General features: G+C 68.4%; 1 protein-coding gene across 17 annotated transcripts in view; it reads left to right on the top strand.

Annotated features, from left to right (window-relative positions):
* BRSK2 (BR serine/threonine kinase 2) overlaps positions 1 to 22,273 on the top strand; it is a 63,571-nt gene extending 41,298 nt beyond the window's left edge. The window contains exons 3-23 of one of the 17 annotated variants that reach the window (XR_009564725.1): positions 484 to 569; positions 3,010 to 3,150; positions 3,652 to 3,768; positions 4,437 to 4,470; positions 4,686 to 4,754; positions 4,849 to 4,995; positions 5,805 to 5,836; positions 6,158 to 6,322; positions 6,431 to 6,528; positions 6,604 to 6,754; positions 8,451 to 8,516; positions 9,643 to 9,666; positions 10,464 to 10,524; positions 11,253 to 11,460; positions 12,186 to 12,234; positions 15,638 to 15,761; positions 17,111 to 17,291; positions 17,387 to 17,476; positions 17,646 to 17,740; positions 19,760 to 19,807; positions 21,073 to 21,163. Coding sequence is in view for 12 of the 17 variants with exons in the window: in XM_060302744.1 (XP_060158727.1) it covers positions 484 to 569; positions 3,010 to 3,150; positions 3,652 to 3,768; positions 4,437 to 4,470; positions 4,686 to 4,754; positions 4,849 to 4,995; positions 5,805 to 5,836; positions 6,158 to 6,322; positions 6,431 to 6,528; positions 6,604 to 6,754; positions 8,451 to 8,516; positions 9,643 to 9,666; positions 10,464 to 10,524; positions 11,253 to 11,460; positions 12,186 to 12,234; positions 15,638 to 15,761; positions 17,111 to 17,291; positions 17,387 to 17,476; positions 19,760 to 19,807; positions 21,025 to 21,248 (2,115 nt within the window). In the remaining 5 variants the exon portion in view is untranslated. Of the gene's footprint in view, positions 1 to 483; positions 574 to 3,009; positions 3,151 to 3,651; positions 3,769 to 4,436; positions 4,471 to 4,685; positions 4,755 to 4,848; positions 4,996 to 5,804; positions 5,837 to 6,157; positions 6,323 to 6,430; positions 6,529 to 6,603; positions 6,755 to 8,450; positions 8,517 to 9,642; positions 9,667 to 10,463; positions 10,525 to 11,252; positions 11,461 to 12,185; positions 12,235 to 15,637; positions 15,762 to 17,110; positions 17,292 to 17,386; positions 17,477 to 17,645; positions 17,741 to 19,759; positions 19,808 to 21,024 lie in introns of all 17 variants that reach the window. The other 16 variants (XR_009564726.1, XR_009564724.1, XR_009564727.1 and 13 more) reach the window with 16 other exon arrangements.
* The last annotated feature ends 3,831 nt before the right edge of the window (positions 22,274 to 26,104 follow it).

The raw sequence follows: 26,104 nt of genomic DNA on the forward strand, positions 1-26,104 counted from the left end.
GGCCGGTGGGGGCGGGGGGACCGGGTGGGCCCAGCTGGGGAAGCCTGGGGGATGCGCCACGGGCTGGTTTTAAGGGGAGGTGGCGGTCGTTTGGATGGGGTATGGGCGGTGCTGGTGGTGGCTTGACCGATTCCCATCCTGCCTTGGCCAGCGCCCGGCTTGGGGGCGGGTCTTACGTGTCAGTTTGGGGCGCTAAGGTCAAGATGCCACAAGATATCTGAGTGGGGAGACAGGAGCTATCTCAGTGGAAGTGGACCCGGGGGTGTAACCGGGCCCCCCCCGGAGGCCTGGCAGGGACCGAGCGCAGCTGGGGGAGGGCAGGGAGGCGGCCCACGGGGTAGAGATGCCAGTGCGAGGTTGGACCTGCCCCAGGAGCCCAGCATCCCGGGGGCTCTGTGACCCCACAGCCTGGACGGGTGGGTGGGCGGCGCACGGGTTGGGGGATGAGCCCGGCCTGCCGTGACGGCGCCCCCTTCCCCGCAGGTGGAGCGGGAGATTGCCATCCTGAAGCTGATCGAGCACCCCCATGTCCTCAAGCTGCACGACGTCTATGAAAACAAAAAATATTTGTAGGTATTGCTGGGTCCGGAGAGCTGGGGGGCAGAGGGGGGCCGTCCCGGGAGGGGGTCTGCAGGACAGGCCATGGCGGTCACTGCTCCTTGACCAGGTCCAGGGCTGGCCAGCGGGGACTTGCAGAGCCACTGGCTTGAGGATGGGGCCTTGTGGGGAGCAGACTCGGGGGAGGGGGGCGTTGAGGGGCAGGAGCACCTCAGGCCCTTTCTCCCGGCCCCAGCGAGCCTCAGGACCCCGCCGCTCTGCTGGGGGCTCCCACGGACCCCGTGCCAAGCCCCTTGGAGCCCCCGTGTGCTCCCTCACGTGGGTGGGGACCCCAGGCCGGCGGACCGCACTGTCGCCACCCAGGCCCCTCCCCCAGCCTGCTGTTGGGATGCTGAGCGTGGCTGGCCTGTCACCAGCGAGGCCACTGAGGCTGGCAGACGTTTCCCCGCATGGGCTTCCCTGGGGATGTGGGTGGCCGCTCACAGGGTCCCCTCGGGGGAGTCAGCTTTGCCGCTGCCCCGTGTGTGGCCGTAGGAAAGGCCTGCCTGCTGGGCCGCGTCCCTCGGGGAGGGGACGGGCAGCTGGGCGGGGGGGTGCGGGCAGGGGGCTGGCCTGGCACGGTCCCTGCAGGCCCCCTGCCCCAGGGGCCCTCAAGGCCTCGAGCCCAGCCCTGACTGGGCCCCTGATGCAGGCTGGCCTTAGCCGCTGCAGCGCTGTCTCGGGCAGGGGAGGTGGGGGCAGGAAGTGGCCCTGGGGGAGCAGGGGGCCTGGGTTCAGCCCCAGCCCCTCCGACAAGCAGCGCCTGCTCTCGGGCCTCCCTCTCTTCCTGTGCCAGCCGGGGACCCAGCGCTGCATGAGTGCCCAACTCTGAGTGTTCAACTGCAGATGGGGTGACAAGAGCCACCCCCCCTGGGGGCCCTGGGATGAGCAGGGCCCCGGTTACCACGGGATTGGGGCTGGGAAGCAGGTGGTGGTCCTGGGCCCCCGACACTGCCGAGCTGAAGCCGCCATCGGGACCCCGTGAGGGCCACAGGCCCACGTGGGGACCCACCTGGCAGTGTCTTGATGACATCCGTGAGTTTGGGGTATGGGTGGGTGCTGGGCAGGCCTTGCCCACCTCTGCACACAGGAGACCGGTCACACTGCCTCCTTCTGTTCAGACACTTGTGGGGGTGCCAGGCAGGGGGAGAGGCCCCCAGGAGGGGCAGGAAGCAGGGAGGGGCCCAGACAGCAGGCCAGGCGGGGGCGCAGCTGAGCAGAGGCGGGGTGACAGGATGCCGGGAGCATGGTGGACAGCGGCCGGCCTTGGTGCTGGTGGGCCCAGCCCTCCCGGGGGTCCCAAGGCGGCCCAGGGAGCCTGGAGGCAGGGGAGCGGGCAGGGCACCTCTGGGGCACCTGAGGTTGGGGCACCGCTGGGCCTGTGCTGTGGCTTCCCGCTCAGGAGCAGGGCAGGTCCCCTGGGACTGGCCCCGCCTCTGCTCGAACCCCACCCAGTGTCCCCACCCTGTGTCTCCAGCCGTTTCCTCCCCCCAACCCCTCCTCTCTGCAGACAGGCTGCCCCCCCCGCCCGCTCCAGCCCCTCCATTCCTGCAAGACCAGCTCCTGATACAGCCCCCCGAGGCCCACACCCTCATCCTCACCAGCCCTGGTCCCGCACGTCCCCTGTCACCCACCTCCCCTCCCCAAGCCACCGCAGCCCACCAGAACCACCCCTCCCTGGCTCCCACCAGGGGCTCCTCGGGGCCTGTGCTCAGCCCTCCAGGCCCAGCTCCCCTGAGGCCCGCAGGCATCCATGTCCACGTGTCTTGGACCACCCCCCCGCCCACCCCTAGAAACCAGCCCCTCAGATTCCACTCCAGGGAGGCTCAGCTTGGACACAGCCCACTGCTCACCGCAGAGGGGCGTGGGGTCCCCATGGAACCTGGGGCGCCATGGGAAGCCCACGCCTCCAGCAGCTCACCCCTACCCTCCGGCATCACCCCAGCCGTGAGCCAAGCTGGGGGCGTTCACCACCTGCCTCCCGGCCACACCCACCCAGTCCCTCGTCCCACACCCGCCCCCTATCTTCCGAGACCAGCTGTGCCCTGTCCCCCACCCATGCCTTTTTGTGGTCTGCCCTGCTGGCCAGGGCTCCCTGAGGGCCTGAGTGTCTGTGTGTCCCCCCGCTCCTCTGGGAGCCCAGCCCGGGGTGGCCAGGGAGGGCCTGGAAGGGCCAAGCCTCAGGCTCGCAAGAAGGTCAGCAACTGCAGTGCCCCTCTCGCCTTGGGGCCCAGTGTGGCCCTGCTCCTCTGGACCTGCTTCCCTGGAGGCGGGCGGGGACCCCACTCGCTGAGGGTGCCCAGTGCCGGGACGTGGTGGAGGATGGCGCCGGGATGGGGTGGTGGCCCACCGCCTCTGGGCCGCGGTGCCCTGGCTGGGTGCGCCCACCCGACGCCCACCCGTCCCCCGCAGATACCTGGTGCTAGAACACGTGTCTGGTGGGGAGCTCTTCGACTACCTTGTCAAGAAGGGGAGGCTGACCCCCAAAGAGGCTAGAAAGTTCTTCCGGCAGATCATCTCTGCGCTAGACTTCTGCCACAGTCACTCCATATGGTGCGTCCCCCGCCCCTCCAGGTGCCCTGTCCCCCACCAGCTAGCCCCCGTCCCTGCAGGTGTGCCTCCCCCCACTCTTGCACTCCCCCCGTTCCCCCTGGATCAGGCAGTGTATCCTCTACTGGCCCCCCAGCCCAGGGGCATCAGAAAGCTTTCTGCCAGGTGCCCACCCAAGTCTCCTTGGTTTTTTCAGGGGTCCTGGGGTCAGGGCACCCTCGGTCTGGGGGCTCCAGGTTGGCCTCGGCCCAGAGTAGGTGTGGTGGTGGGAGCAGCGAAGGGGAACGCGACCTCAGGGAGCAAAGCAGAACTTGCCCCTTGCTGGCAGAGTCCCTGTCCTTCTATCCTGCCACCTTGAAGCCGTCTGCCCCGTAGGAGACTTCCGATTGGCTGCTGGTGACATCACCAGGCAGCGCTGCCATTGGCCTCATGTTGTGAGGGCGGGGTTTCGGGAGGGGCGGCAGCTCCCACCCCTGTCAGCCTCAATCCCGCCTTCCTTCCCAGCCACAGGGATCTGAAACCAGAAAACCTTCTGCTGGACGAGAAGAATAACATCCGGATCGCGGACTTCGGGATGGCGTCGCTGCAGGTTGGCGACAGCCTGCTGGAGACGAGCTGCGGGTGAGCTGCGCCCCGGACCGGCTGCCGCTTCTCCATAGGCCAGGGGCTGCTGCCCCGCCCACAGCCTGGCCCCGCGGCTGCCCAGCCAGGTGGCCCCGCAGCCCCAGGGCCCCCCAGCACCCCACAGCCTGGGCTGGAGGCAGGGCCCCGGCTCTGCTCCTGGCACCGTCTCCCCGGTGCAGTGAGGGGCTGCAGGCGACCCGCCTGGCCCATTACATCCCTCGGCTCTGTGGCCAGGCTCGGAAAGGCCGGTCTTGCCCTGGGAGCTCCCTGCCGTGCTTGGGAGTGAGGCTGGCGTGCCAGCTTCCTGGCTGCAAGCACTCTCATGGGGGTGCCTCACGGTCCAGCCTCTGGTGACCGTCTCCTTGGGCAGGGCAGGTAGGCCCCTGGGTCCCAGGCCTGGGCCTCCCCCAGGAGCAGGCAGGGAGATTAGGTTGTGAGGGAATCAGCACCGAAGCCCTGGGGCCTCCTGGTGGGCCTGAGGGTCCCACAGTGGGGCATCCGTCCCAGGCAGAGTTTGCGGTGGGGGCGGAGCGGGGAGGGGAGGGCCCCTCCCTCCGTCTCCACCTGCTGCGGTCCTGGGGCCGGTCCAGAAGCGCAGGGGGCGGGACGGCTGGGTGCGCGGTGGGTACTGAGTCTCCTGCCCTGACTGCTGCCTTTGCCTCCAGGTCCCCCCACTATGCCTGCCCGGAGGTGATCCGGGTAAGTAGCCAACCCACCACGCGCCCCCATCCTGGTCCCTGTCCCGCCTAGGGGGCCTCCCTGCCCCGGAGATCGTGGACCCCCAGGCCGGGGCCTGGCCTCCTGTCCTTGGCGCCGCCCACGGGGCCAGCTCCTCCCAGATGCTCCCCTTGGGCCTCTCGATCCCCGGAAAGACCCCGGCCCTGCGCCCGCACCAACCCCAGTGCTGTCCACAGGGGGAGAAGTACGATGGCCGCAAGGCAGACGTGTGGAGCTGCGGCGTGATTCTGTTCGCCCTGCTTGTGGTGAGGCTCTCCCCGCCCTCGCCCCCGCCCCCGCCCCGCCCCCATCCCGGCCCGCCGTCGGTCCGCCCCCGCGGTGACCCGGTCCCGCCGGCAGGGGGCGCTGCCCTTCGACGACGACAACCTGCGGCAGCTGCTGGAGAAGGTGAAGCGGGGCGTGTTCCACATGCCGCACTTCATCCCGCCCGACTGCCAGAGCCTGCTGCGCGGCATGATCGAGGTGGACGCCACGCGGCGCCTCACGGTGCGTCCCTCCTCCCCCAGAGCTCGCACCTGGGCGCACGGGCGCGGGGCGGGGGCCGCGGGCGTGCGCCCGGCGTGAACGTGCGCAGGGCCGTCCGCGCGCGAGCGCGGTCCAGGAGCGCGGAGCCACTCCGGCCGTCCGGGGCCTGCCCTGTACGCGCGAATAGTTCCTCATGACCGACGCCAGTGGCCAGGGGGTGGCCGGGGTCTGAGGGAAGCCCCAGCCAGCCGTCTCTGGCCTCCTCTGGGCTCGGTTCGTGCCAGGATGTCAGGTCCCTCGGGGAAGGGGCGGCAGGACTGCGCAAGAGGCCGCCCTCCCCAAGCAAGCCCCCCTAGTCAGGGTGGAGGGCGGGGTAGCCCCAGCCTCCTGCTGACACCTGCACCCAGCGCCTCCCGCACGGGTGGGCTGAGCCCTGGCTGCTTCCCCCTGCTGTCCTCCCTCAGGCCTCCCGCCCTGAGCCCCGGGGGCTCCTGCTTCCCACCCCCCACCCACTCCCTCTGCCGTGCCTGCAGCCCCCACTCTCCCCAGCTCTCTGCTTTCTCTAGGGTGGCGTTTTCTCTTCCACTTGACATAGGCAGGGTCAGGGGTGCTGGCCTGGAGCCCCGTGCTCCCCCCACTCTCCATGGTCCCCCCACCCCTCCCCCGCCTCCAGGCTCTCCCTACCCCCGGGTCCTCCTCCCTCCCTCCTCCCCTCCCCCATGCTCCTGCTCTCTCCACTCTCAGGCCCCCACCTCCTTGCTCCTTCACGGCCTCCTAACGTGGCCTCTGCCCCTTCCTCGTACTAACTCCCTGTTTCTCTTTCCTTGTAGCTAGAGCACATTCAGAAACACATTTGGTATATGTAAGTAGCTTTTCCTCCCCTCCTCGCCTGCTTTGCCTGCGCTGTGGCCTGGAGGGCCTGCTAGGGAAGGCGGGGGGCGGGGGGGGGGGCGGGGGGGGCAGGGGGCCCAGCGCAGGCTTGCCTCCAGCCTCGGGCCACCCGGCCAGCTCTTGGGGGCCTCTGGGCCGGCCTGCGCTGGGCACGTGCAGGATGCAGGAGTGTGCAGGGGCTGGGCACAGGGAAGGCAGCAGGATTCGGGGCCCCAGGAAGGGGGGGGGCGGAGGAGCCTCGGGCTGGGCCAGAGGTGAGTGACTGGTGGTGGCGGTGCCCTGTCACCCACAGAGGAGGCAAGAACGAGCCCGAGCCGGAGCAGCCCATCCCCCGCAAGGTGCAGATCCGCTCGCTGCCCAGCCTGGAGGACATCGACCCCGACGTGCTGGACAGCATGCACTCGCTGGGCTGCTTCCGGGACCGGAACAAGCTGCTGCAGGACCTGCTGTCCGAGGAGTGCGTCTGGGAGCCGCGCCGGGGCGGGGCCTGGTGGAGTCTGTGGGTGGGAACACCGCCCCCCAGGAACCCCCATCCACCCTTCCTGGCGCCTCTCGCCCGCTGCAGGGAGAACCAGGAGAAGATGATTTACTTCCTCCTCCTGGACCGGAAAGAAAGGTATCCGAGCCACGAGGACGAGGACCTGCCGCCCAGGAACGAGATAGGTATGAGGTCCCCGGGTGGCCCGGCCCACGCTGCCCCCTCCAGGCTGCCCGGCCCTGACCCCCATCTGCACGCAGACCCTCCCCGGAAGCGCGTGGACTCCCCAATGCTGAACCGGCACGGCAAGCGGCGGCCTGAGCGCAAGTCCATGGAGGTGCTGAGCGTGACGGATGGCGGCTCCCCGGTGCCTGCGCGGCGGGCCATCGAGATGGCCCAGCACGGCCAGAGGTGCGTGCCTTCTGGGAGGGCCCAGCGCTCTGCCTCCTGGTGCCCCGGCCCAGTCAGCGACGGGGCCCCTCACGGGCTGTGCTGGGCCTGGCCTGGCTCTTCTCTGCGCCCCCGGCCCCGGGGCTGGGCTGCATGGGCTGCACTGGCTGCACTGAGCTGAGCTGGGCTAGACTGCCCTGGGCAGGGCAGATCTGGGCTGGGCTGGACTGAGCTGAAGTAGGTTGATCTGGGCTGAACTCTGGGCTGGGCTGGGCTGGACTGAGCTGGGCTGGACTGGCTGAGCTGAGCTGGACTGGAGTACACTGGGCTGGGCTGGGCTGAGCTGGGCAGGGCTTTGCTTTGTTGGCCTGGGTTAAACTGGGCTGGGTCAGGCCATCCTGGACCGGACCGGGCTGGGCTGGGCTGGAGTGAATTAAACTGAGATCTAAGCTGAGCTTAGCTGAGCTGGACTTCAGGGGGCTGAGCCGGCTGCTCAGAGATGAAGCTGTGCTCAGAGCTGCAGCCCAGCAGGCATATCCATGATGGACGCTGAGCCCACGTCTGGGTCACCTGTGGCAGTGCAGGGCCCAGGGACGTGGAATTCGGGGGCAGGGCGGTGGGTGAGGAGCAGGTCTGGGCTGTGCAAACAGAGTGCCCCCTGGAGGAAGGAAGGGCACCCAGGTCCTGCAGAGCCTCTGCCGACTCGGGGCTGGCTGGGCGAGACCAAGCTTTCCTGCCCAGGCAGGGGCTTCAGCCATCTGGGGACGGCCCCTTGGGCCAGGCCTCCGAGGACCCGCAGGGCTACTGGGCCCCACCGTCAGGATTCAACTGGCTGCCCAGCTCACAGGCCACAGCCCCGTGGTGGTGCCAGGCCCTCCCCGGGGAAGCAGGCTGGCTCGGCCTCTGACCTGGGCTCCTGGCCTCCGGGGCTTCCTTCCAGGCCTCCAGGCCGCGTGGCCCACCCGCCGCGGGCTCGTGCACTGGGTGGGGGGACGAGCAGCGGGAAGGTCTCTGCTGGCCGTGGTCCTGCCCTGATCGTGCCTTGTGTCCCGCTCGCTGGGGGTGCACCTCTCCCTCCAGCGGCCCGGGCGAGAGGTCACCTCTCCCCAGCCCACCTTTCCCGAGCCTTGTCCTGGCTTCCGGTCCAACACCTGCAGGGCAGCTTGAAGGCTCGCCAGCGCTCCCGGCACCAGCCACCCACACCCCGCACACCGCAGCCGCCTGGGCAGGCGCAGGCACAGGGGCAGGGGCTGGGCGTGGGAGGCCCCCCGTCGCGGCTTCTGCTTTGCCTTCCCGGCCTGGGCGCCTCGGGGGCCGGGGGTGCCCGGGGAGGGGTGGGGTGGGCTCAGCTGCGAGCCGTCCTTGCCCTGGCGCTTTCCCCACCCGCTGCTGCTTCTCAGGCTCTGCCTCCTCTCTGGCTTGGCCACTTGTTACCACAACAGGCCACACCCGCTGGGGCTGGAGGGGTCCCGGGGCTGGCGGCAGTGCTAGGCATCCTCCAAGGCCCGGCCAGGCCACCCTGCCAGGCACGTCACCCGGGCCGGGTGTGCTGTGGCCCTGGTGCTCTCCTGCCTGACCCCGCCCCTCACGTCTGTGCGCCCTGGCCTGGGGCCAGGTGGGTGGTGCCCAGCTCGGAGCCGTGTGGAGGTCTGGCCTCCTGGACCGCCTGCTGGGGCTGCGTCAGTAACTCTCTTTTCTCGCTTTGTTCCCGCTGTAGTAAAGCAATGTTCAGTAAAAGCCTGGATATCGCTGAAGCCCACCCCCAATTCAGCAAAGAAGACAGGTATACACCCTGCCCACCCATCCCCCGCCCCCCAGTCCCAAAGACAGCGGCGGGCCTGGTGGCAGGGCTGGGCCTGAGGTGCATCTGGCCCTCTCCTCTTTGGCAAGGGAACCTTCCAGCGAGCCGGGGAAGGGCCCGGGTCAGGCTAGACTGAGGCCCAGAACGAGGAGCGGGGCTGCTGGGACGAGGCCCATGGCCGGCCCCAAGAGGGGCCGGGAGACCCAGAGACTCTGCCTGCCCTGGGCCCCTGGGCTGCAGGCTGTGAGGTCCCTTCCGGCCGGCCCTTGCCCTGTGGTCAGTGGGCCTCGGTGGCCCTCGTTAAGCTCCCCTCCCCCAGCCCACGCTGGCCCATATCCCGCAAGGGCCAGAGTAGACGTGGCAGCCCCAGGCGGCTGCAGGCTCCTTAGGAAGGGGCAGGAGGTGTGCCGGTCCCAGGGGTCTCAGCACAGGGTCTGGCCTTCCAGAGCCCCAGCCCCGCCCCTGCAGGGCCTCCTGCCCGGCGGTGACAGTGGCGGGACCTCGCTCGCCCCCGGGCCCCCTCTGCCTCCCCCCGCACCTGCCTGCGCCTCGCCCGCTCTGCTCCGCGCCCTGGCTGCTCTCGTGCTGGCGCCGTCCTTCCTCAGTTCAGTTTCCAGGGACCGCCTGGTTAGACAGGAGGGCGTGCACGCGGCTCCCTTCTCTCTCCCGCTGCTGCTGCTCCGCTCTCCTTGTGCCGAGCGGCAAGCTCACGGCTGGCTTGTGGCCGCTGGGGTGGGTGCCAGCTGCCACCGACCAGCCCCCCGGCCCTGTTCTCAGCATCGGGAAGCTTCGGGCCCGGCTCTGAGTGCAGTCCTGGACTCGGGCAGGCTGGGTCGGGGGTGCTGAGAGGAGGGTCAGCGCTGCCCCCCGGCTCCGGGCTGTGTCAGCTAGCGGGGTGGGAGTCGGAGGGTCATCGCCATGGGGCCCCGGCCCACAGGTGCTGGGGGACCGGCCAGCGTGGGCTCAGCTCCGGCCCGAGGCCCAGGGGCCAGCTGCGGTGTGGGCAGTGTGGCCGGGCTGGTGGGTGGGCGGTGTGGACGCCCTTCACTCTTTTCTGTCCTCTTCTCTCCCGTGGCTGCCTCGACCCCTCCGGTTTCCTTGCTCTAAGGATGGCAGGTGCCGGCGCCCAGGGGTGAGCGGGCGTTTCCTTTCCCCCGAGGCCACGCGGGGTGGTGGAGCGAGGCCCCGCAGGCCTGGCCCTGCCCCGAGAGGTGTCCAGTTCCTGCCCTGAGGGGGCGGCGGCTACATGCGTGTCTCCGCTGGGCACGCTGGGCCGGTGGCCTCTCTCTGGCCAGGCCCAGGCCAGGTCTGCAGGCCAGATGGGGCCGGGGTGGACCGAGTCCGCGTCCCTGCTGACGCCCGTCCCAGGTGTTTGTGGTGTGAGCAAGGGGAGGGCCGTGGGCCTGGAGGGGCTGGGCTGGTGCCAGCTGGTGGCCCAAACGGCAGGGTGTGAGACGCCGGGCGGAGTGCAGGACTCGGGGCCTGTGACAGCTCAGCCTCGGGGTTCAGCTGGGCTGCCTCAGGGCACCGGGGCTGGCATCGGCTCACGGGAAGCCCTGTGTCCTCTCACCCTGGGCCCCGAGAGATCCTTGCCGAGGGCTCCTCCGTGCCATCCTGGACCTGGGGCCTCGGGCCTTGGACACAGGACACCTTCTGCGTGGGGGAAAAGGAGTCCCACGGTCTCCAGCTGCACCACTGGGGCTCTGATGGGGCCCCCAAGGGGCGGTGGGCTCTCCTGGGCCTGGTGAGAGGCGGGGTGGGGACAGCAGGACAGCCCCAGGCACGACCAGGTGTGCCGCAGACTGGGGCAGCCTCGGGGCTCTCAACCAGGGCTCCAGGCCTCCTGGAGGGTCCACCTGAGGGGAGAGAGGAGCCGAGAGCCGGAGGCCCCTTGCTGGTCTGAGCCGCCCTCTGCACCTGTGTCCCCAGGTCTAGGTCCATCAGCGGCGCTTCCTCAGGCCTCTCCACCAGCCCACTCAGCAGCCCCCGGGTAAGTGAACCCGCCCCAGCTCCGCCGCCAGCGTGCCCCCGGGTGGGGGGCGGCTCGGTGGGCCCCCAACCCCGCCTGCTGCTGGGGCCGCCCGCGTGGTGGCAGCTGCTGCTCTGTGGGCTCCGGCTGCCTTCGCTAACTGCACGTTTTTTGTTTTGTTTTGTTTGTTTTCTCGTGTGTTCTTTTCTTTTGTGGCGAACGCTCCCCCCCCCCCGCCTGCCTGCCCCCGCTGGTCCTGCCTTGGGGTCCCCGGGTGCTGTGTGTGCATGCGGGGCGGGCGGGGCACGCGCTGGGGCCGCTTGGCTCTTGGGGGCCCGTGCGCTCTCCCTCCCGCCCTCGGCGCTGCCCTGTAGCCTGTTAGAAAGTTTGTCTTGCCGCCCCCGCCCCCCGAGCTCCCCTTTGTGGCCTGCCCCCCGGCCACCTCCGTGGAGCCCGAAGCTGGCCGGAGCGCCGCGCGGCCCGGACACGTCCTCCCTCCACAGGCCGCCCCGCGGCCCAACCCCAACCCCAAGACCCAGACCTTGCCGAGCAAGGCCAAGCTGACCGACAAGCCGCTGCAGGGCACCAAGTCCAACCCGCTCCCGGCGGGCACCCAGGCCCGGCCCCTTGTTGCGGGAGGCCTCAGCCCCCAGCTGGCCCTGACCCCGGGCTCACCCACCCTGCCGGCCCCTGCCCGGCTCCCACCCGCCGGGACTGAAGCCAACACCAAATCTGTCCCCACCATACAGGTGACCCCTCACCCCTCTCCGAGGGGCAGTCCCCTCCCTACCCCCAAGGGGACGCCTGTGCACACGCCCAAGGAGAGCCCGGCCGGCACGCCCAACCCCACGCCACCGTCCAGCCCCAGCGTGGGAGGGGTGCCCTGGAGGACACGGCTCAACTCCATCAAGAACAGCTTCCTGGGGTCACCCCGCTTCCACCGCCGGAAACTGCAAGGTGAGTGTGGCGGGACACGCGGGGTGGGCGGGGCTTGGGGGGGCTGGTGGCGGGGGCCCCGAGGAGCACTGCCCGTCCTGGCGAGCGGGGCAGGCAGGGGCCGGCTTCAGAGGGTCTTCCCCTCCCCCTCCTGAAGGCGCTGGCGAGAGGTACCCCCAGTGTCCACGTGTCCCCAGGCCTGCCCACTGTGTCAAGGACCCCGCAGTGCAGGGATGCCTGCCCGGCGGGTGCAGCCTTGGGACTCCTCTTGCCTCCATTGTTACCCCTTGGCCCAGGGGCCTGTTCAGGCCGGGCTGCCTGAGCCCCACAGAGGAGAGCGGGCCAGTGGGCGGGCATGGGTGGGTGTGGTGAGGAAGCCCACGGGGCTGGGGCAGTGGTAGGCAGCCTGCCCCTGTGTGCTGGGTTTCGAGGGTCAACTGGTACCTCCAGGCCACCAGGCCCCACCAGCCAGCCAGCGCGGTCGACGGGCGGTACCATCTATCCCGGGACAGCAGGGCTGGTTGGAGGCCAGAGGCGGTGAGGCCCGGTTTCAGCACCAGAAGGCAGGACAGCTCCCTGTGACCCGAGGCTCCTGCGGCCGCGGCAGGCAGGAGCCGGGAGCTGACCTGTGCCTGTGGGCCCTGGAGACAGTGCCGTGGCTCCCGAGACCCCACCCGCGGCGCAGGCGCCCTGGTGGGGCAAGGGTGGAGGGGTCACCACACTCTCCCTGTCCTTCCCATGTGCAGTTCCGACGCCCGAGGAGATGTCCAACCTGACCCCGGAGTCGTCCCCAGAGTAAGTGGCCCTGCCCGAGGTCAAGTGTGACCTGTCGCCGCCTTCTTAGTGCATGGGGGTCTGTGACGGACCCTCCCATGTGTCAGGCCGGGGGATCCACTGAGGGCTTTGGGGCCCCTCAGCGCTGGGGTCTCTGTGTCTCCACCTCGAATGTCAGGCCAGGGGTCAGGGCCTGGGCGGTGAGGGAGCTGCTCTTCCCAGATGTGCTCAGAAGCCACAGCCTGGGGGTGCCTGGGACTGGGGGTGGCAGGGGAGAGCACAGCCATGCCTCAGGGTGACTGTCCACACCTGCTGAGAGCCCCGGCCTCCACATGGGGGAGCGTGTCGGCCCCCAGCCCTTGGTGACCAGGGGTGCGGTGCCTGCGGGGGGGGGCCTCCACCAGGGAGGGGCGCTGGGCAGTGCTGACCGGGGCTTCCCAGGGTGAGCCCAGCCCGGAGTGTGGCCGGACACCTGGCAGCTCGTAGGGATGGAGGGTCTCAGGGAGGAGGTGAGGAGGGGCGGCCGGCGGGAACCGTGTCCAGGGCAGGGTGGCCTTGGCCAAGGTCAGGACACATCGAGCCCCCGGCTCACTGTCCTGCAAGGGCAGGAAGCAGGGCCTTGAGGCGACAGCGGGGCAGTGCTGCAGCCCAGCCAGGTGTCTGGACGGGAGTCCCGTGTGTCTGGGGTGAAGACCCCAGAGAGGCGCCAGCCTTCGCTCCCCACCACCTCATGTGAACGTGAAGTGCGGAGTGGACACAGGGCAGCGCCCTGTCGTGACCTCACCGGCAGCCTTCGGCCCGGCAGGAGAAGCTGCCGTTACCCTGTCGCCGTGACCCCGCATGGGGCCTGTGGACACAGCAGGAGCGGGCGGGGGTGCAGCTGAAGGGCAGCCAGCCTGAAGTGTGGGGTTTCGAGATCTCCGTGATCCCACCGTTTTGTCTCCCTTCGGTCACGGTTTCCTGTTGTCATCAGAAGCTCTTGCAACCACGTTTGTAACAGAATTGTAAGATTTATCAGAAAACTCAAAAAACAAAGCCACCCAGAGCAGCTGACACCACCGTGCAGGTGGCCTGCAGCCTCCCCTGCCCGTTCTCGAGTCCTGGAGGCCTCGTCCCCCTCCTGAGGGCCCTGGCCAGCGTCGCCACCCGGTGCACGTGGCTGACGGGAAGGAGCAGATGGGTGGCCCTGGGGGGCCGCTGCACCCCCAGCACCCACTCCTCCCAAGGACGTGTTTGCCCGCCCTGAGACGTCCCCTCCACCAGCGGCCAGCAGCCTCGTGTCAGTGGAGCGTGTGCGTCCGCGTGTTCCAGAACCGGCCCGTGGGGCTGGCGAGCCTGGGGACTGTAGGCTTCGCAGGCGGGAATCAGGGCGGCTTCTCCGTCTCAGTGCTGAGAATCCCTTCCCCTCCAGGAGCCTCAGCCTTTGCTCTCGGGACCTTCCAAGGCCCGCCACGTCCAGAGTCTGCTCGTCACCACGTCTCAAAGTTGCTCTCAAGAAGCACACCCAACCTTTACCAAATGGGCCCAGTTGACGCCCAGACTTATTAACTGTCACAGGCCTTCCCGGCTCATCCAGGCTGCTTGCGAACCAGACACCAAAGTACAACACGGAGACTTTCTGTTGCTCTGTCTCTTCATCGAGGGAGGAGGGGCAGAAGCGCTCGCCGCGGGCTTCAGAGCCGCCTCCTGGCCCACGTCCTGGGCTCAGGCCCCAGTGCGGTGCTGGGGTGAGCAGCGTGGGTGGCCTGCACCCCAGAGCTCTGAGCACGCCAGCAGCCACAGAGACGGCAGGATGTGGGGAAGGAGGCGAAGGTGGCCACCAAGTACGGCGTGGCGTCGGGAAGGATGTGTGTCCCCGCGGCTCTGCCTCCGTCAGGTCTCTGGGGCCGGCTCCAGCCGCAGGAGCGGACGGCCTCTGTCGGCAAGCTGCCTGCTGCCGCCACATCGCCACGGGCTGGAGAGCCGGCTCTGGAAACGGGCAGGAAAAGGGAAGGTGCACGGCAGGAAACAGCAGCCGCGCCTTAGACCCCGCGGCTCACGCTGCCAGCGCCGCCGGGGCAAGACACCGGGCCGGCCCTGGCCCCGGCCCAGCCTAAGCTGGGCGCGTCTGCCAGCGGGGCCCTCGCCGTCTCCGCACTACAGCTGCCTGGGTGAGAGCAACAGTCAGCAGTCGCTCCCAAAGGCACGTGGCTTGGGGTCAGGCCCTGTGCACGGCCCGGCCGGGCCCTGCTTCAGGGTGTTGGCCAGCGGTGCTCGTCTCAAGGCCCAGCTGGGGCAGAATCCTCCACCGAGCTCGTGGGGTCACGGGCAGAATTCAGGCTCCTGGCCACGTGGGCCTCGCTGTCACATCCGTCCGTCCCCGCCACGTCCGTCGTCAAAAAGAGGTGGAGACCCGCTCGCCAGACGGAAGTCCAGCCTTTTAGAGACTGAGGTCGCACGCGACCCCAGTCACCTTCCCCCACTCCCCGTTCTCCTGGTCAGGAGCAAGTCCCGGGCCTCGTCCACACGAGGGAGGGGCCCGCACAGGCTGAACCCCGGAGGCAGGATGGTGGGGCCTGCAAGGGGTCTCCCCCACACTGGTGTGCGCCGTAGGGCAGGGCCCCGCCGCAGAGAAGGGGGGCCCCAGAAGCAGGGCAGAGTGACGAGACCGGAGGATGATGGCGTAGAGGGCAGAGAGGCGTACACGTGATGCCCGTGAGATGAGGGGTCTCGTGCGGGAGGGCCCTGCCAGCCTCGGGACCCCTGGGCTGGCCCCTGCCCTGCCCCGTACAGCGGCTGGGCCCCCAGGGGTCGAAGTGACCACTGGGTTCCAGAGTGACCTGGGCTGGGGCAGCGGGGCTGCAGATGGCCAGGGGGCTACCAGTCCCCAAGGACAGAGGGTGGTCCGCCACGGGGAGGGGCAGGTGGCACCCGGGGCCCCCAGCCCCGGCCCTCTGCGCCATGTCACCCCCGTCTCTCCTGTACATACCTGTGCAGGGGTCCCTGGCCTGCCCCCCACCTAGCCCCAGGCGGGGCACTTTTCTCCAGGAAGCTGCAGGATTGCGGCTTAGCGAGTTACCCTGAAACATGGTGGCTTCAACAGAGAGGAGCAAGGGTGGGGGTCAGGTGGGCTCAAGGACAGGACACCCTACCCCCACCCTCCTTTCTTTCCTGGTGGGGTTCCGGTGGGCGCAGCCCAGGCCCGAGCAGGCAGGGGTGGTTGGGGTGAGGTGCGAGGCTGAGGGCTCTGCGATTAGCATCGGGGCTGTCGGGTGAGGGTCAGGGCAGGGCAGAGGGTGGTCAGGGTCAGGAGGGCGGGTCAGGGCGGGGAGTCGGGGCCAGGGCAGGGTCTGGCTGGGACAGCAAGCTGGCCCGCAGCCCAGAGGGGGGGCTCGGGGCTCGGCCGGCGTACCCTGACCTGCCCAGCCCTCCGCCCCGCCCCCAGGCTCGCCAAAAGGTCCTGGTTTGGGAACTTCATCAGCCTGGAGAAGGAGGAACAGGTCTTCGCGGTCATCAAGGACAAGCCGCTGAGCTCCATCAAAGCCGACATCGTCCACGCCTTCCTGTCGGTGAGCCTTGCGCCGCGCGGCCGCTGCCCCTGGGGCCCCGCCTGGGCAGGGCCAGGGCAGCAGGCACACTGTGGCCGGGAGGCGGGCTGTGCACAGGCCCGGGGTGGGGCGGGCCTCGGGGGGGCACCTCGCTGAGACGGGGGTGAAGCATGGGCGGCTGCGAGGCAGCTCTGAGGAGGGAACTTGAGGCCTCGACACGGGGTGGGGGGCCTCTGCTGGGTCTGGTGGATGCGCCTACGGCCTCAAGAACAGTCCTGGAGGGCTGGCTCCGTGTCCTGTGTGCCCCTGCCCACTCCCACGTGCTGCCGGCCTCCTGCAGCCCCTCGCCTCCCACTGGAGGCTTTTGAGGTGGGCTGTGCTTGGGCCTTGGGTGGGTTTCCATCCGTCTTTGCTGGGATCTTTGGGCGCGTGGGGCAGAAAGCCCTGAAGAGTGTCTTCCACAGTCACTCGTGTCAGGAGGCCTCACCCGCCCTGCCCTGCGTGGGGCCTGCCTTGTGCCGGGCCCCCCGGGATCACAGGTTAGGGGTCCCTCGGCATCCCCACAGCCTAAGCCCGGGACCCTGCCGTGGTATGGGCGGGGCCTGCTGGGGTGGCCGCCTCAGCCCCTCCCACACACTTGGCCACCCTGCCTCCCTGGGCGCAGCGAAGTTTCCCTTAGGGCTTGGGGGCCAGCTTGGCACTCCTCCCAGAGGTCTCCAGGAACGGGAGAGCTCAGCACCAGGTGGGGACTTCGGCCTTGTGCCGGGTGTGGGCACCCTGGCCCTGCTGAATCCCCCCAGCCCCGCCACTGCAGCCTCTTCTCCTCCGGGCCCCGGGTCTGGGCCTTCCCTGGAGCCCCCCAGGCCTCTCCTGGGACACCAAGATTCCCCCCGTGATGTGAACTCGGCCGCTTCTAACCGGCGAGCCAGCACCGTGCTCCCCCAAGCAACAGAGCCTGTCCTGGCCGGTCCCTGAGGCGAGGCCGCCTCCTGGGTTTGTTTCGCTGGACATTTCCCTGGCCGCTGCGCAGCCCAGTCACGCAGAGGCCCCTCGCCTGCGCCCAGGGCCGCGGACCCCGGAGCCAGCAGAGCGGCGGGCGCTGTTGTCAGCGGTGCCAGGGGCCTTAACCCCAGGGGCTCTGTCTCAATTCGGGGCATGGGCTCTAGCCCCAGGCTTCGCTGCCGCTTGCGGGGCCTCCCCGCCCGCCCCTCAGAGCCCTGCTCTCTGCTGCCGTGTCGCGATCCATCTGCGACCCGTGCGCAGCTCCGTCTCGCTGAGGCTCCTGGGGAGCCAGTGCTGCTGGGGCCTCGGGCGGCGGCCGGCTCCCTGCCCTCTGGGGGTTCCTCGCTCACGCCACCCCCTGCCCGCAGATCCCCAGCCTCAGCCACAGCGTCATCTCCCAGACGAGCTTCCGGGCCGAGCACAAGGCGACGGGGGGCCCGGCGGTGTTCCAGAAGCCCGTCAAGTTCCAGGTGGACATCACCTACACCGAGGGCGGGGCGGCGCAGAAGGAGAACGGCGTCTACTCCGTCACGTTCACGCTCCTGTCAGGTGAGCGGCTGGCGGAGGCCGAGGGCGGGGCTCCCGGGGGCGGGGCTCCGGGCCAGCCCTGCCCCCGCCTCACCCACCCCCCCACCCCCGCCCAGGCCCGAGCCGCCGCTTCAAGAGGGTCGTGGAGACCATTCAGACCCAGCTGCTGAGCACACATGAGCAGCCTTCTGCCCAGCACTTGTCAGGTGAGGGGGGGGCTCAGCTCGGGCCGCCCTGAGGGCTGGCGATGGGGTGTGGCCCCTCCGCGTGCACCCCCGGGAGCAGGGCCCTCCCGGCACAGTGGCCGGCCGTCTCTGCACACCAGGGGGGTAGGCCCAGCACGCCACACTGAAAGGCGCCTCTTGTCCACTGTAGACCCCCCCCCGCCAGCTCCGGGACTAAGCTGGGGTGCTGGGCTTAAGGGCCAGAAGGTGGCCACCAGCTACGAGAGTAGCCTCTGACGCTGGCAGGTAAGGTGTCCAGCCCCGCCGCTGGGGCAGGGAGGGGCTGCGGGCAGGTCCTCTGCGAGAGCCAGACTGGCCCCGAGGAGGCACCCTGTGCCCACCCATGTGTCCAGCGGCCACCTCCCGGCCCTGGACAGGCCCCGCAGGCCCAGCACCCAGCCGAACGGCTGGACACAGGGGCAGCCCGGCCCCAGGCCAGCGAGAGCAGGCTCCGGCAGAGCAGTGACCAAGGTGCTGCCGGGAGCCCTGCCGCCCTCAAGGGGTCCCCCACGTAGCACTCTCCAGGGCTGTGGGCCTGGTGCCCACACTGGCTGGCATGTGAGGGGCTGTCCGCCACCCACCCTCCCCGTGGCGGGCAGGACACAGGGGCCCTGAGGTCCAGTCAAAGCAGGGGCTCCCCAGCTGGGCCTAGAGGGGGCCACACAGGAATGGGGCTGCCCAGGCCTGCAGGTGCCAGGGGCCCGGGAGCCTGAGGGTCTGTGCCGCTCGGCACCTGGCGGGGAGTGGCTGCAGCCCTGTGGGTGCGGGTGAGCCCCGGGGGCACGTGCATGAGCTGTTAGGGAGGGCGAGCGGCGCGCGTGCGCTCAGCGGGAGCTGGCAGCTCACCACGAGGCCTGTGTCGGGGTGTGGGGTCTGGGGAGCACAGGGTCCAGCCCAGCCCCACCTCTCAGAGCCCCCTGTGGCCAGCCGTCTGTGCTTCTGTGTAGGGTCCTAGAGGCCAGACCTGCCCCACTGTCCACCCGCCCCTGCCATCCTCATTCCATCGTCTGTGTTTCACCTGCCCCCCTTTTCTCCCCCCAGCGTGTGCCTCACTGCCCTATTGGTGGGTTGGGGCTGGAGGAGCCCCGACACCCTGGCCCTGGGAGCCAGGCTGGCCCGGGGGCCGGTGCCTTTAAGGCCTCCACGTCGGAGCAGAGCAGTGCTCAGAGGGGGAAACCGAGGCTGGGGAAGGACAGAGCTTGTTCAGGGAGGCAAGCAAGGGGCCTGGTGTGCCGCCCAGGGGACAGCCGTGCCTGCACCCACCCCGCCCAGCGCCACGGTCCCTCTTTGCTCCTGGCCAGGCAGAGTCCCACCCTAAGGGATACCATTCTGTCTGTCGGCGAACGTGCCCTGCTCTAGGTCCCAGGCCCAGCAGTAAGCAGGGCGGACACGGTCCTTCTGCAGGGCCCCATCCCCGTTTTAGCCCTGGGCCCAAACCCACGTCCCTGGAGACTGTTGGGTGCCTGCCCTGGGCCAAGCCCATCTCCCCTGCCTTCCTTCAGGGAGCCCTGGGCCTGGGGAGCCCACTCCGGGACCCCAGCCCATCCCTTGGCCCCGTCCCCAGGCCTCCCCGAGGGGTCAGCCCTTCCCAACACCCTCCCCCCATACTGGACACTCTGGCCCAGCAAGCTCAGTCCTAGAGCCACTGGAGGAGGGGGCAGAAGCGGGGGCCCCTCGGGCACCAGGCCAAGAGATCTGGTGGCCACTCCAATAGGGCCCCCACCCAGCCCAGGGAGGGGAGGCCCCAGTGAGGGCCGGGAGGCAGCCGCCCTCCACCCCAGGCTCTGCTGCCTTCCCTACCCCCAGCCCTAACACGGCCAAGCCCCGCAGAGAGCGGGAGAGGGTGTGCCACCGTGAGTCGAGGGGCGAATGGGAGCCTTGCGGCCACGTGAGCCACAGAGCGCCAGGGTGAGGACACGGAGGTGGCAGCGTAGACCGCAGCCGGGGACCTGGCCCTCTCGGCTCCGAGGCGTGTGTCCTGGGCCCAGAGGGCAGAAGGGAGGGCGGGCCAGGCAGGACGCTCCACTGCCCAGGAGAGGGGCCCCACTCCAGGCTGGCCCTCTGCTGAGCCCCTCCTCTCTGAGCCGCCCACTCCAGGCTCTACCCACCTGAGCCCCACCCCTTGGCCACAGCCCCTCCACCCCACTCCAGGCTCCGCCCCCTCCCCCAGGGCCTGGCCGAGGCTGCCGGCAGCACCGGCTTGAGGTCTGAGCCGGAAGCCTTTTTCACACGTCTCCCTCCCCCTCTCTCCGTTCTGTGCTCCAGACACCACTAACTGTATGGAAATGATGACGGGGAGGCTTTCCAAATGTGGTAAGAACCCCTCACGCTCACCTGGGCCCCCCCAGCCTGTCACCCCCACCGCTCACCCTGCACCCCCTGCAGCCTGCTCCTGGCTGGGTGCTGCCCCGCCACCCCCCGGGGCTGTCCTGGGATCCCTGTGTACACGAGGGGCCCGGACATGCGCACGTGGCCTCGCTGGCCCCCACGGCGCCCAGCCGTGCCCAGCCCCCCAGCCCCTGCCACAGGCAGCCTCGGTCACCCTCCAGGGCGGGCACAGGCCCGGCCCTAGGATCAGGGCAGGCCACGGAGGGACCCCAAGGCTCAGCAGGAAAGGGTGCCCAAGCCCCAAGGCCAGCAAGGCTCCCACGTCTGGGCCCTGGCCGGGGGTCAGGGTGGCCCCTAGGCCTTGGGCCGGAGACTGGCGTCATGCCCTCTCTGCCCACTGGAGGGGGGGCGGGGAGCGGCTCCTGCCCAGGCCCTGAGCTGCCTGGCCGCAGGTGCGCCGGCCGCTCGCCCTGCCGCAGCTGGCGGGGAGAGGGCCCTGCCCGTTCCTGCTCAGGTGGGGGCCAGGTTTAGGAGATAGAACTGAGGTGACCCCAGTCGCGCATCTGGACCGTGAGCACAGGCCCCCGGGTGGGGCGGGGCCCCGCTTCTGCCCCGCCCTTCTTGCCCTCCAGACATGCCCTCTGGGACCAGGGCCCCCACTGTGGCTGCCTGCCCAGCCCCCCCTACACCCCAGCTCCATGCCTGTCCACCCACCCATCCGTCCGTCTGTCCACTGCTGACCTCTGTGTCCACGCTGTGCCACCCGGGCTGGCTGGGGGCCGGGCTCCAGGCCTCCTGGGAGGAGTGCGGCAGGCCTGCTGGCTCCAGCCTCCCCGGCCGCCAGCCCCAGGGTCCTGCTCGGCCCCGGCCTTTACGCGTCTGTCTCCAGAGCTGGGCCGGCCCGCTGGCCAGGCTGCGGGGCTGACGGAGGCCGAGGCTTAGGTGGAGGGAGGGCCGGTCCTTTGGGAGGCCTGGCGAGGGAGGAAGGTGCCCACTGGCCCCAGCTTCCGCCCCGCAGCCCAGAGGCCTCGAGCCCCCACCGGCCGCCTGCCCTGCTCGCTGCCGCGGCCCCGCTCACCCGCTCGGACCCCCTCACGGGCCTTTCGTTCATTCGTCTGTTGTTCTCTCTCTTCCCTCCCTCCCTCCCTCCCTCCTTTTCTCTCTTTTCTTTTTTTCTTTTGTCTTCTGTTCTGTGCACCCAGGCAGCCCATTGAGTAACTTCTTTGACGTAATTAAACAACTTTTTTCAGACGAGAAGAACGGGCAGGCGGCCCAGGCCCCCAGCACGCCCGCCAAGCGGAGTGCCCACGGCCCACTCGGGGACTCCGCGGCCGCTGGCCCCGGCCCTGGAGGGGACGCCGAGTACCCAGCGGGCAAGGACACGGCCAGGACGGGGCCGCCCGCCGCCCGCCGAGAGCAGCCTTAGACACATAGCCCCCTCCCCCTGCACGGCCCCGACAGTGGCCCCCAGGCCGCCTCGCCGCCCGCTCGCCCGCCCGCCGCCCGCCCGGTGTGGACCCGGGGCTGCGCCCGTCTGTCCGTCTAGACTGTTGTGAAGCCGGGGAGGAAAGGAAAGGGGGCACCGGGGGCCACAGCCGCGGCTGGGCCACCCGCGCCCGCTCTCTCTTTCTCTCGCTGTCTCTCTCCCTGCCTGTCTCTGACAACGCCACTGTTTCCGCTCTGATACCAGGAATTATCCCGAAAAGTTAACATGTCATCTCCACGAGGCCGTCCTCCGTGCTCTGCACCGGATACCGGCTGACCGAAGGCAGCTGCCGTGGACCTGCCCTCTCTCCTCTCCTGCTGCTGCCGCCCACTGGGCAGTGAGGCCCTGCCCGCCCGCCAGCTCTGCCCAGTTTCAGCTCCGCATGGCCACGGGGAGGAGGACCCGGCCCCGACGGGAGGCCGCCTCGGGCCCACCCGACTGGACGCGCGGTGACCAGTGCCCCCGGCGGGTCCGGCCAGCCTCCGGGGCAGGCCCAAGGGGGTGAAGCAGCCGTCTGGCCCGGCCGGCACGGCCTCTCCTCAGCACGTCCCCTCCCTGCTGCTCCCTCCTCGTCCACGTCCATGCACCTCAGCGCCGCCCACCTGCCTCGCCGCATCCCACCCCCCCAGCTCCCCGGGGGCTGCAGGTGGAAAGAAACCCTGGGGGCCCCGCAGCACCTGCCCACCTGCCCACCCGCCCGCCCGAGGGCAGGCCGAGATCAGTATTATTTACTTGCTGTTTTAACTTATTGAGTTTCTTTACTTCTCCGTTCAGGGAAGGGGCAGCAGCAGCGCCGTCCTGCCGTCTGTCTGTGTGTGTGTCTTGGGCAGGGTGGGGTCTGGGCCAAGGTGCCCCGTGGACAGAGCGGTCGGGGTGCCGGGGCCGCGGGGGCAGCCGGCCGATGCAGCGCCGGCAAGCTACTGTAAACTTTAAAGAATTCCTGCAAGATATTTTTATAAACTTTTTTTCTTGGTTGTTTTTGGAGAAGGGTGTTGGCGGGGGGGGACCACGGGGCAGGGCTAGGCTTTGAGTCCGGTTCTTACTATACACATGCATATAAATATATTTAGAGAACGGCACGGTTCGCTCCGTCCCCGGTTCTGTGCCGTTATCGTGGAGAAGCGACTCCAGTCCTATGGGGGCCGGGCACGGCCAGGGCCCCTCCGCCAGGCCCGGGCTGGGGGCCATCTTGGTTTTGTGTCCGAGTGCGGGGCGGGAGGAAGGCCCGAGCCGGCCGCCTATACACCACATGCAAGATGGCAGGGCCACTGCAGGGTTTTTTTTTTTTTACTAAAATGACAAAAAAAGTTCAAAACAAAACAAAACAAAAAGCAACAAAGGACAGAGAGAACGGTAGCGGCGTCCTCGGCAGCGTGCTCTCTGTTCCCGGAGGGGCCGTGAGGCACGTGTGGCTGCGCCCTCGCTGGGGCAAGTCCACTTCGCATCTGGCGTCTCTCCTGCCCGCCCTGCTGCCTCTCCCGTCATGCATAGATTTTAATGCTTCTGTTCCATTGACCCCCTACCACAGGCTGGGATTTCAATACATAACAAAAAATGAAACACCTCTAACAGCAAAAGCCGCGGCACAAGCGGAGGTCCAGAAAGCAATACCTCTCGTTAGCCTTCCTCTTTTGTACTCGGGACACACACAGACGTCACGGAAACGGACAAGCCCCACCCCGTGTATCCCCTGTCAAGTAACTGTGAGCAACGTTAGTTCCGAACAATAAATTCCTTCAGCAAAGACACCCACGCCGGTCTCCATGCGGGCGGGCGGGCGGGCGGGCGGGCGGGCAGGGATGTGGGACCACCTGGGACCGCCCCTGCCAGGTGTGCGCGTGCTACTTCCGCCCCAGCCAGAGGACGGGCCCTGTGCCGCGGGTCTGCGCGGGCATCACACGGGCTGGGCCAGGTGGGAAGCAGCACAGGGAAGCACCACCAGAGGCTGACACGGAGCTCTGCTGGGGATGGGGTGCCTGGCGAGTACGGCCCCCTGCCCGGCCACTGCAGCTCTGCTGCCACCCCGAGACCTCAGCCCGAGACCAGCACCTGGGCTTCTTCCTGGAGGATGAACCTTCTCTCCACTCCTTCCGTGGGAAGAGGCAGATGGGGAGCGTGGCCCAGCCCTGCAAGTGATGAGCCAAGGCTGGCGGGCAGGCCCTGGAGACGGCGGCTGGCAGGGCAGTGTGGTCCCAGCCGTGCCCACCATGCCCGCCAGCCAGGGACGGAGGCACCATGACCACGCACCAGGGAGCCACCCCCTCTGCCGCTGCGGCGTGAAGGGCAGGTGCAGCCTCCCGAGTGCCACGGACCACCCAGCCGCACGTCTCGAGGGCAGCACCTGGCAGTCACCACGCAGCCCTGAGGAGGGACGAGCAGCAGCCCGCCGGGGGGTCCCGGCAGAGACCACAACGCTCTCGGAAGCCTCCCCCGGCCTCTCACGTGTGGAGGGGGTCAGGTGTGGCCTGGCCACTCTGCACCCAGCCGTCTACACCACCGCAGCACTACCGACCTTGGGGCTGCGTGGTTCTCTGTGGTGGGGACCGTCCTGCCCGTGGCAGAATGTCAGCGTCATCCATGGCCTCTACCTACTAGATGCCGGTAGCAGCCTCCCAGCCCCACGTGACGAACTGTTTCCAACCTTGCCATCCATCCCTGAGGGTGGACAGATCAGCCCTAAAGCGTTCGCGCTCTTGCCTCCTACACCCCCTTGCTGGAGGGCGCCAGGAGCGTGCCACGCTTCACTGGCTTAGTTGTGAGCTCGGGAGCTCTGCTGGAAGGACACGAATGAGGGTCTGCTGACATGGAGCTGCGGCCCTCTTCTGCCCAGCCCCTTTGAGGGAGGCCTCAGAAGGTACTCTGGGGCCAGGTCCTGTTGCTGTCTCTGGGCGGCATGGTGTCCCATTAACTTTAGCTTAAAAGCCAAGCTGGAGGAGGGGGTTTGGTTGCTACGTCTCGCCAGGGAACGTGGTTATGTGGCTCCTGGCCAAGCCACCAGGGTTCCCTGACCTGTGCTTCTGCATGTGCTTTACTGAGAGAGCAGCTGACACACACAGGCCTCCTCTTCTCCCACCTGGCCCTCTCAACGTTTGCAGTCTGATGTGTCAGCCTTAGCGGGCACACGATGGAGTCCCCAGAAGGAAACACCACAGAACACCCAGCAGACGGCCAGCTTTCCGTATGCCCACCACCGCACTCCTTTAGCGGGAAGGGGCCGCTTCCCTGCGATCCCACTTCTGAACCAAAGCAGGCTCAAAAACTGTTAGTGCCACGTATTTACTAACATAGAAAATAAAACCCAACGCACGAGGACTCGCTACGCGCCAGATACCTCTGAGCACTTCACGCTGAGCATCAGGCCGAACGGTCCTCACGCCATTTTCTATGAAGTAGAAACGTAAATGGGTGTGTGAAAATCAAAAAGGGCACGTGGCGGGCCCAGCAGCTGGTGCGAGGGCGACTTCTCAGGCCCCACTCTCAGGCAGCCAGCCCGACTGGCCTGGGAGCTGGGTTCCCGGTGAGCAAACAACGTGGTGTGCTCGCCAAAGCAATCATGGATGGGGGTGGGGGAGACGGTCTGACCCGTGTCCCCACAGGGGCTCTGAGTGCGCCCGGGCAGCAGAGGCAGAGTGGGCGGGGGCGCACACGAGGGAGGGGATGTGTGAGCAGCGGCCCCGCCTCATTCTGCTCTGCCAGGAGCCCGCCCTAGACTCTGTCCATGCTCTCAGTGGACAGGTGGGGCAGGGGCCCCAGGCTCCTCGGCCGTGAGATGGAGCGATTCCTGGCGTCGCGAGGCTGCTCCAGGGAGCGCGCTGCTGGAGGTGGGCTGGCCTCATCCTGCCCTCCCCTCTCCCCGGGCTTCAGTGCCCACTCCTCCTGCCCTCACCCCCGGCCACCAAGTCCATCCACTCCCCCGTCACACTTCGCCTTTCCTGGGCCCCCGCCGCTCCCCACCACCAGCCCAGGTCCTCGGTGTGACTCAGAGAGGGGTGGGGCTTCTGGCACGGAGCAGACAGTGGCCGGGACCAGGAGGAGAGAAAACCTGTGTGAGCGCCAGGCAGGGACGGACGTCTGCGGAGGAGGAGGGCAGCAGAGACGGACACGCACGAGGGAGGGGAGCCAAGTGCCGGCCTCGGGGCCTCAGGTGGGATTGCGGGGTCTATGCTGTTAGTCACAAGCCCAAGCACTGCCGTCTGTCACACTCATCCTTGGAGTCAGGCCCTGGGTGAAGTGGATCATCTCTGTGGGCCCTCAGAATGACCCTGTGAGAGTTCCATGGCCCGGCTCACAGATGTATGAGTCTCCTACTGCTGCTGTAACAAGTTACCAAAAACCAAGTGGCTTAAAACCACACAAATGTGCCATCTTAAGATCTGGACGCCGAGAACTGGGTCTCACTGGCTACAATCAAGGTGCTGGCAGGGCTGCGTTCCTTCTGGAGGCCCTGGGGAAATCCATTTCCTTGTCTTTTCCAGCTTCTTGAGGCCGCCTGCACCCCTGGCTCGCAGCCCCTTCCTCGGTCTTCAAAGCCAGCAACATCAGATGAGCCCTTCTCACCCTGCCATCTCTCTGCTTCTCCCTCTTCTGCCCCCTCCCAGTTTTGAGGAATCTTGTGATTACACTGGGCCCAGATAATCTCTCCATCTCAAGTTCAGCTCATTAGCAACCTTACTTCCACCTGCAGCTTTACTCCCCCTTCGCTATGGAAGGTAACATGTTGAGTTTCCAGGCATTAGGCTGTGGACTCTCTTTCTTTTGGCGGGGGGAGGTGCGCATTAGTCTGCTTACCGCAGACT

The sequence above is a fragment of the Globicephala melas genome, chromosome 8 (assembly GCF_963455315.2).
Source record: "Globicephala melas chromosome 8, mGloMel1.2, whole genome shotgun sequence".
Lineage (NCBI taxonomy): Eukaryota > Metazoa > Chordata > Mammalia > Artiodactyla > Delphinidae > Globicephala > Globicephala melas.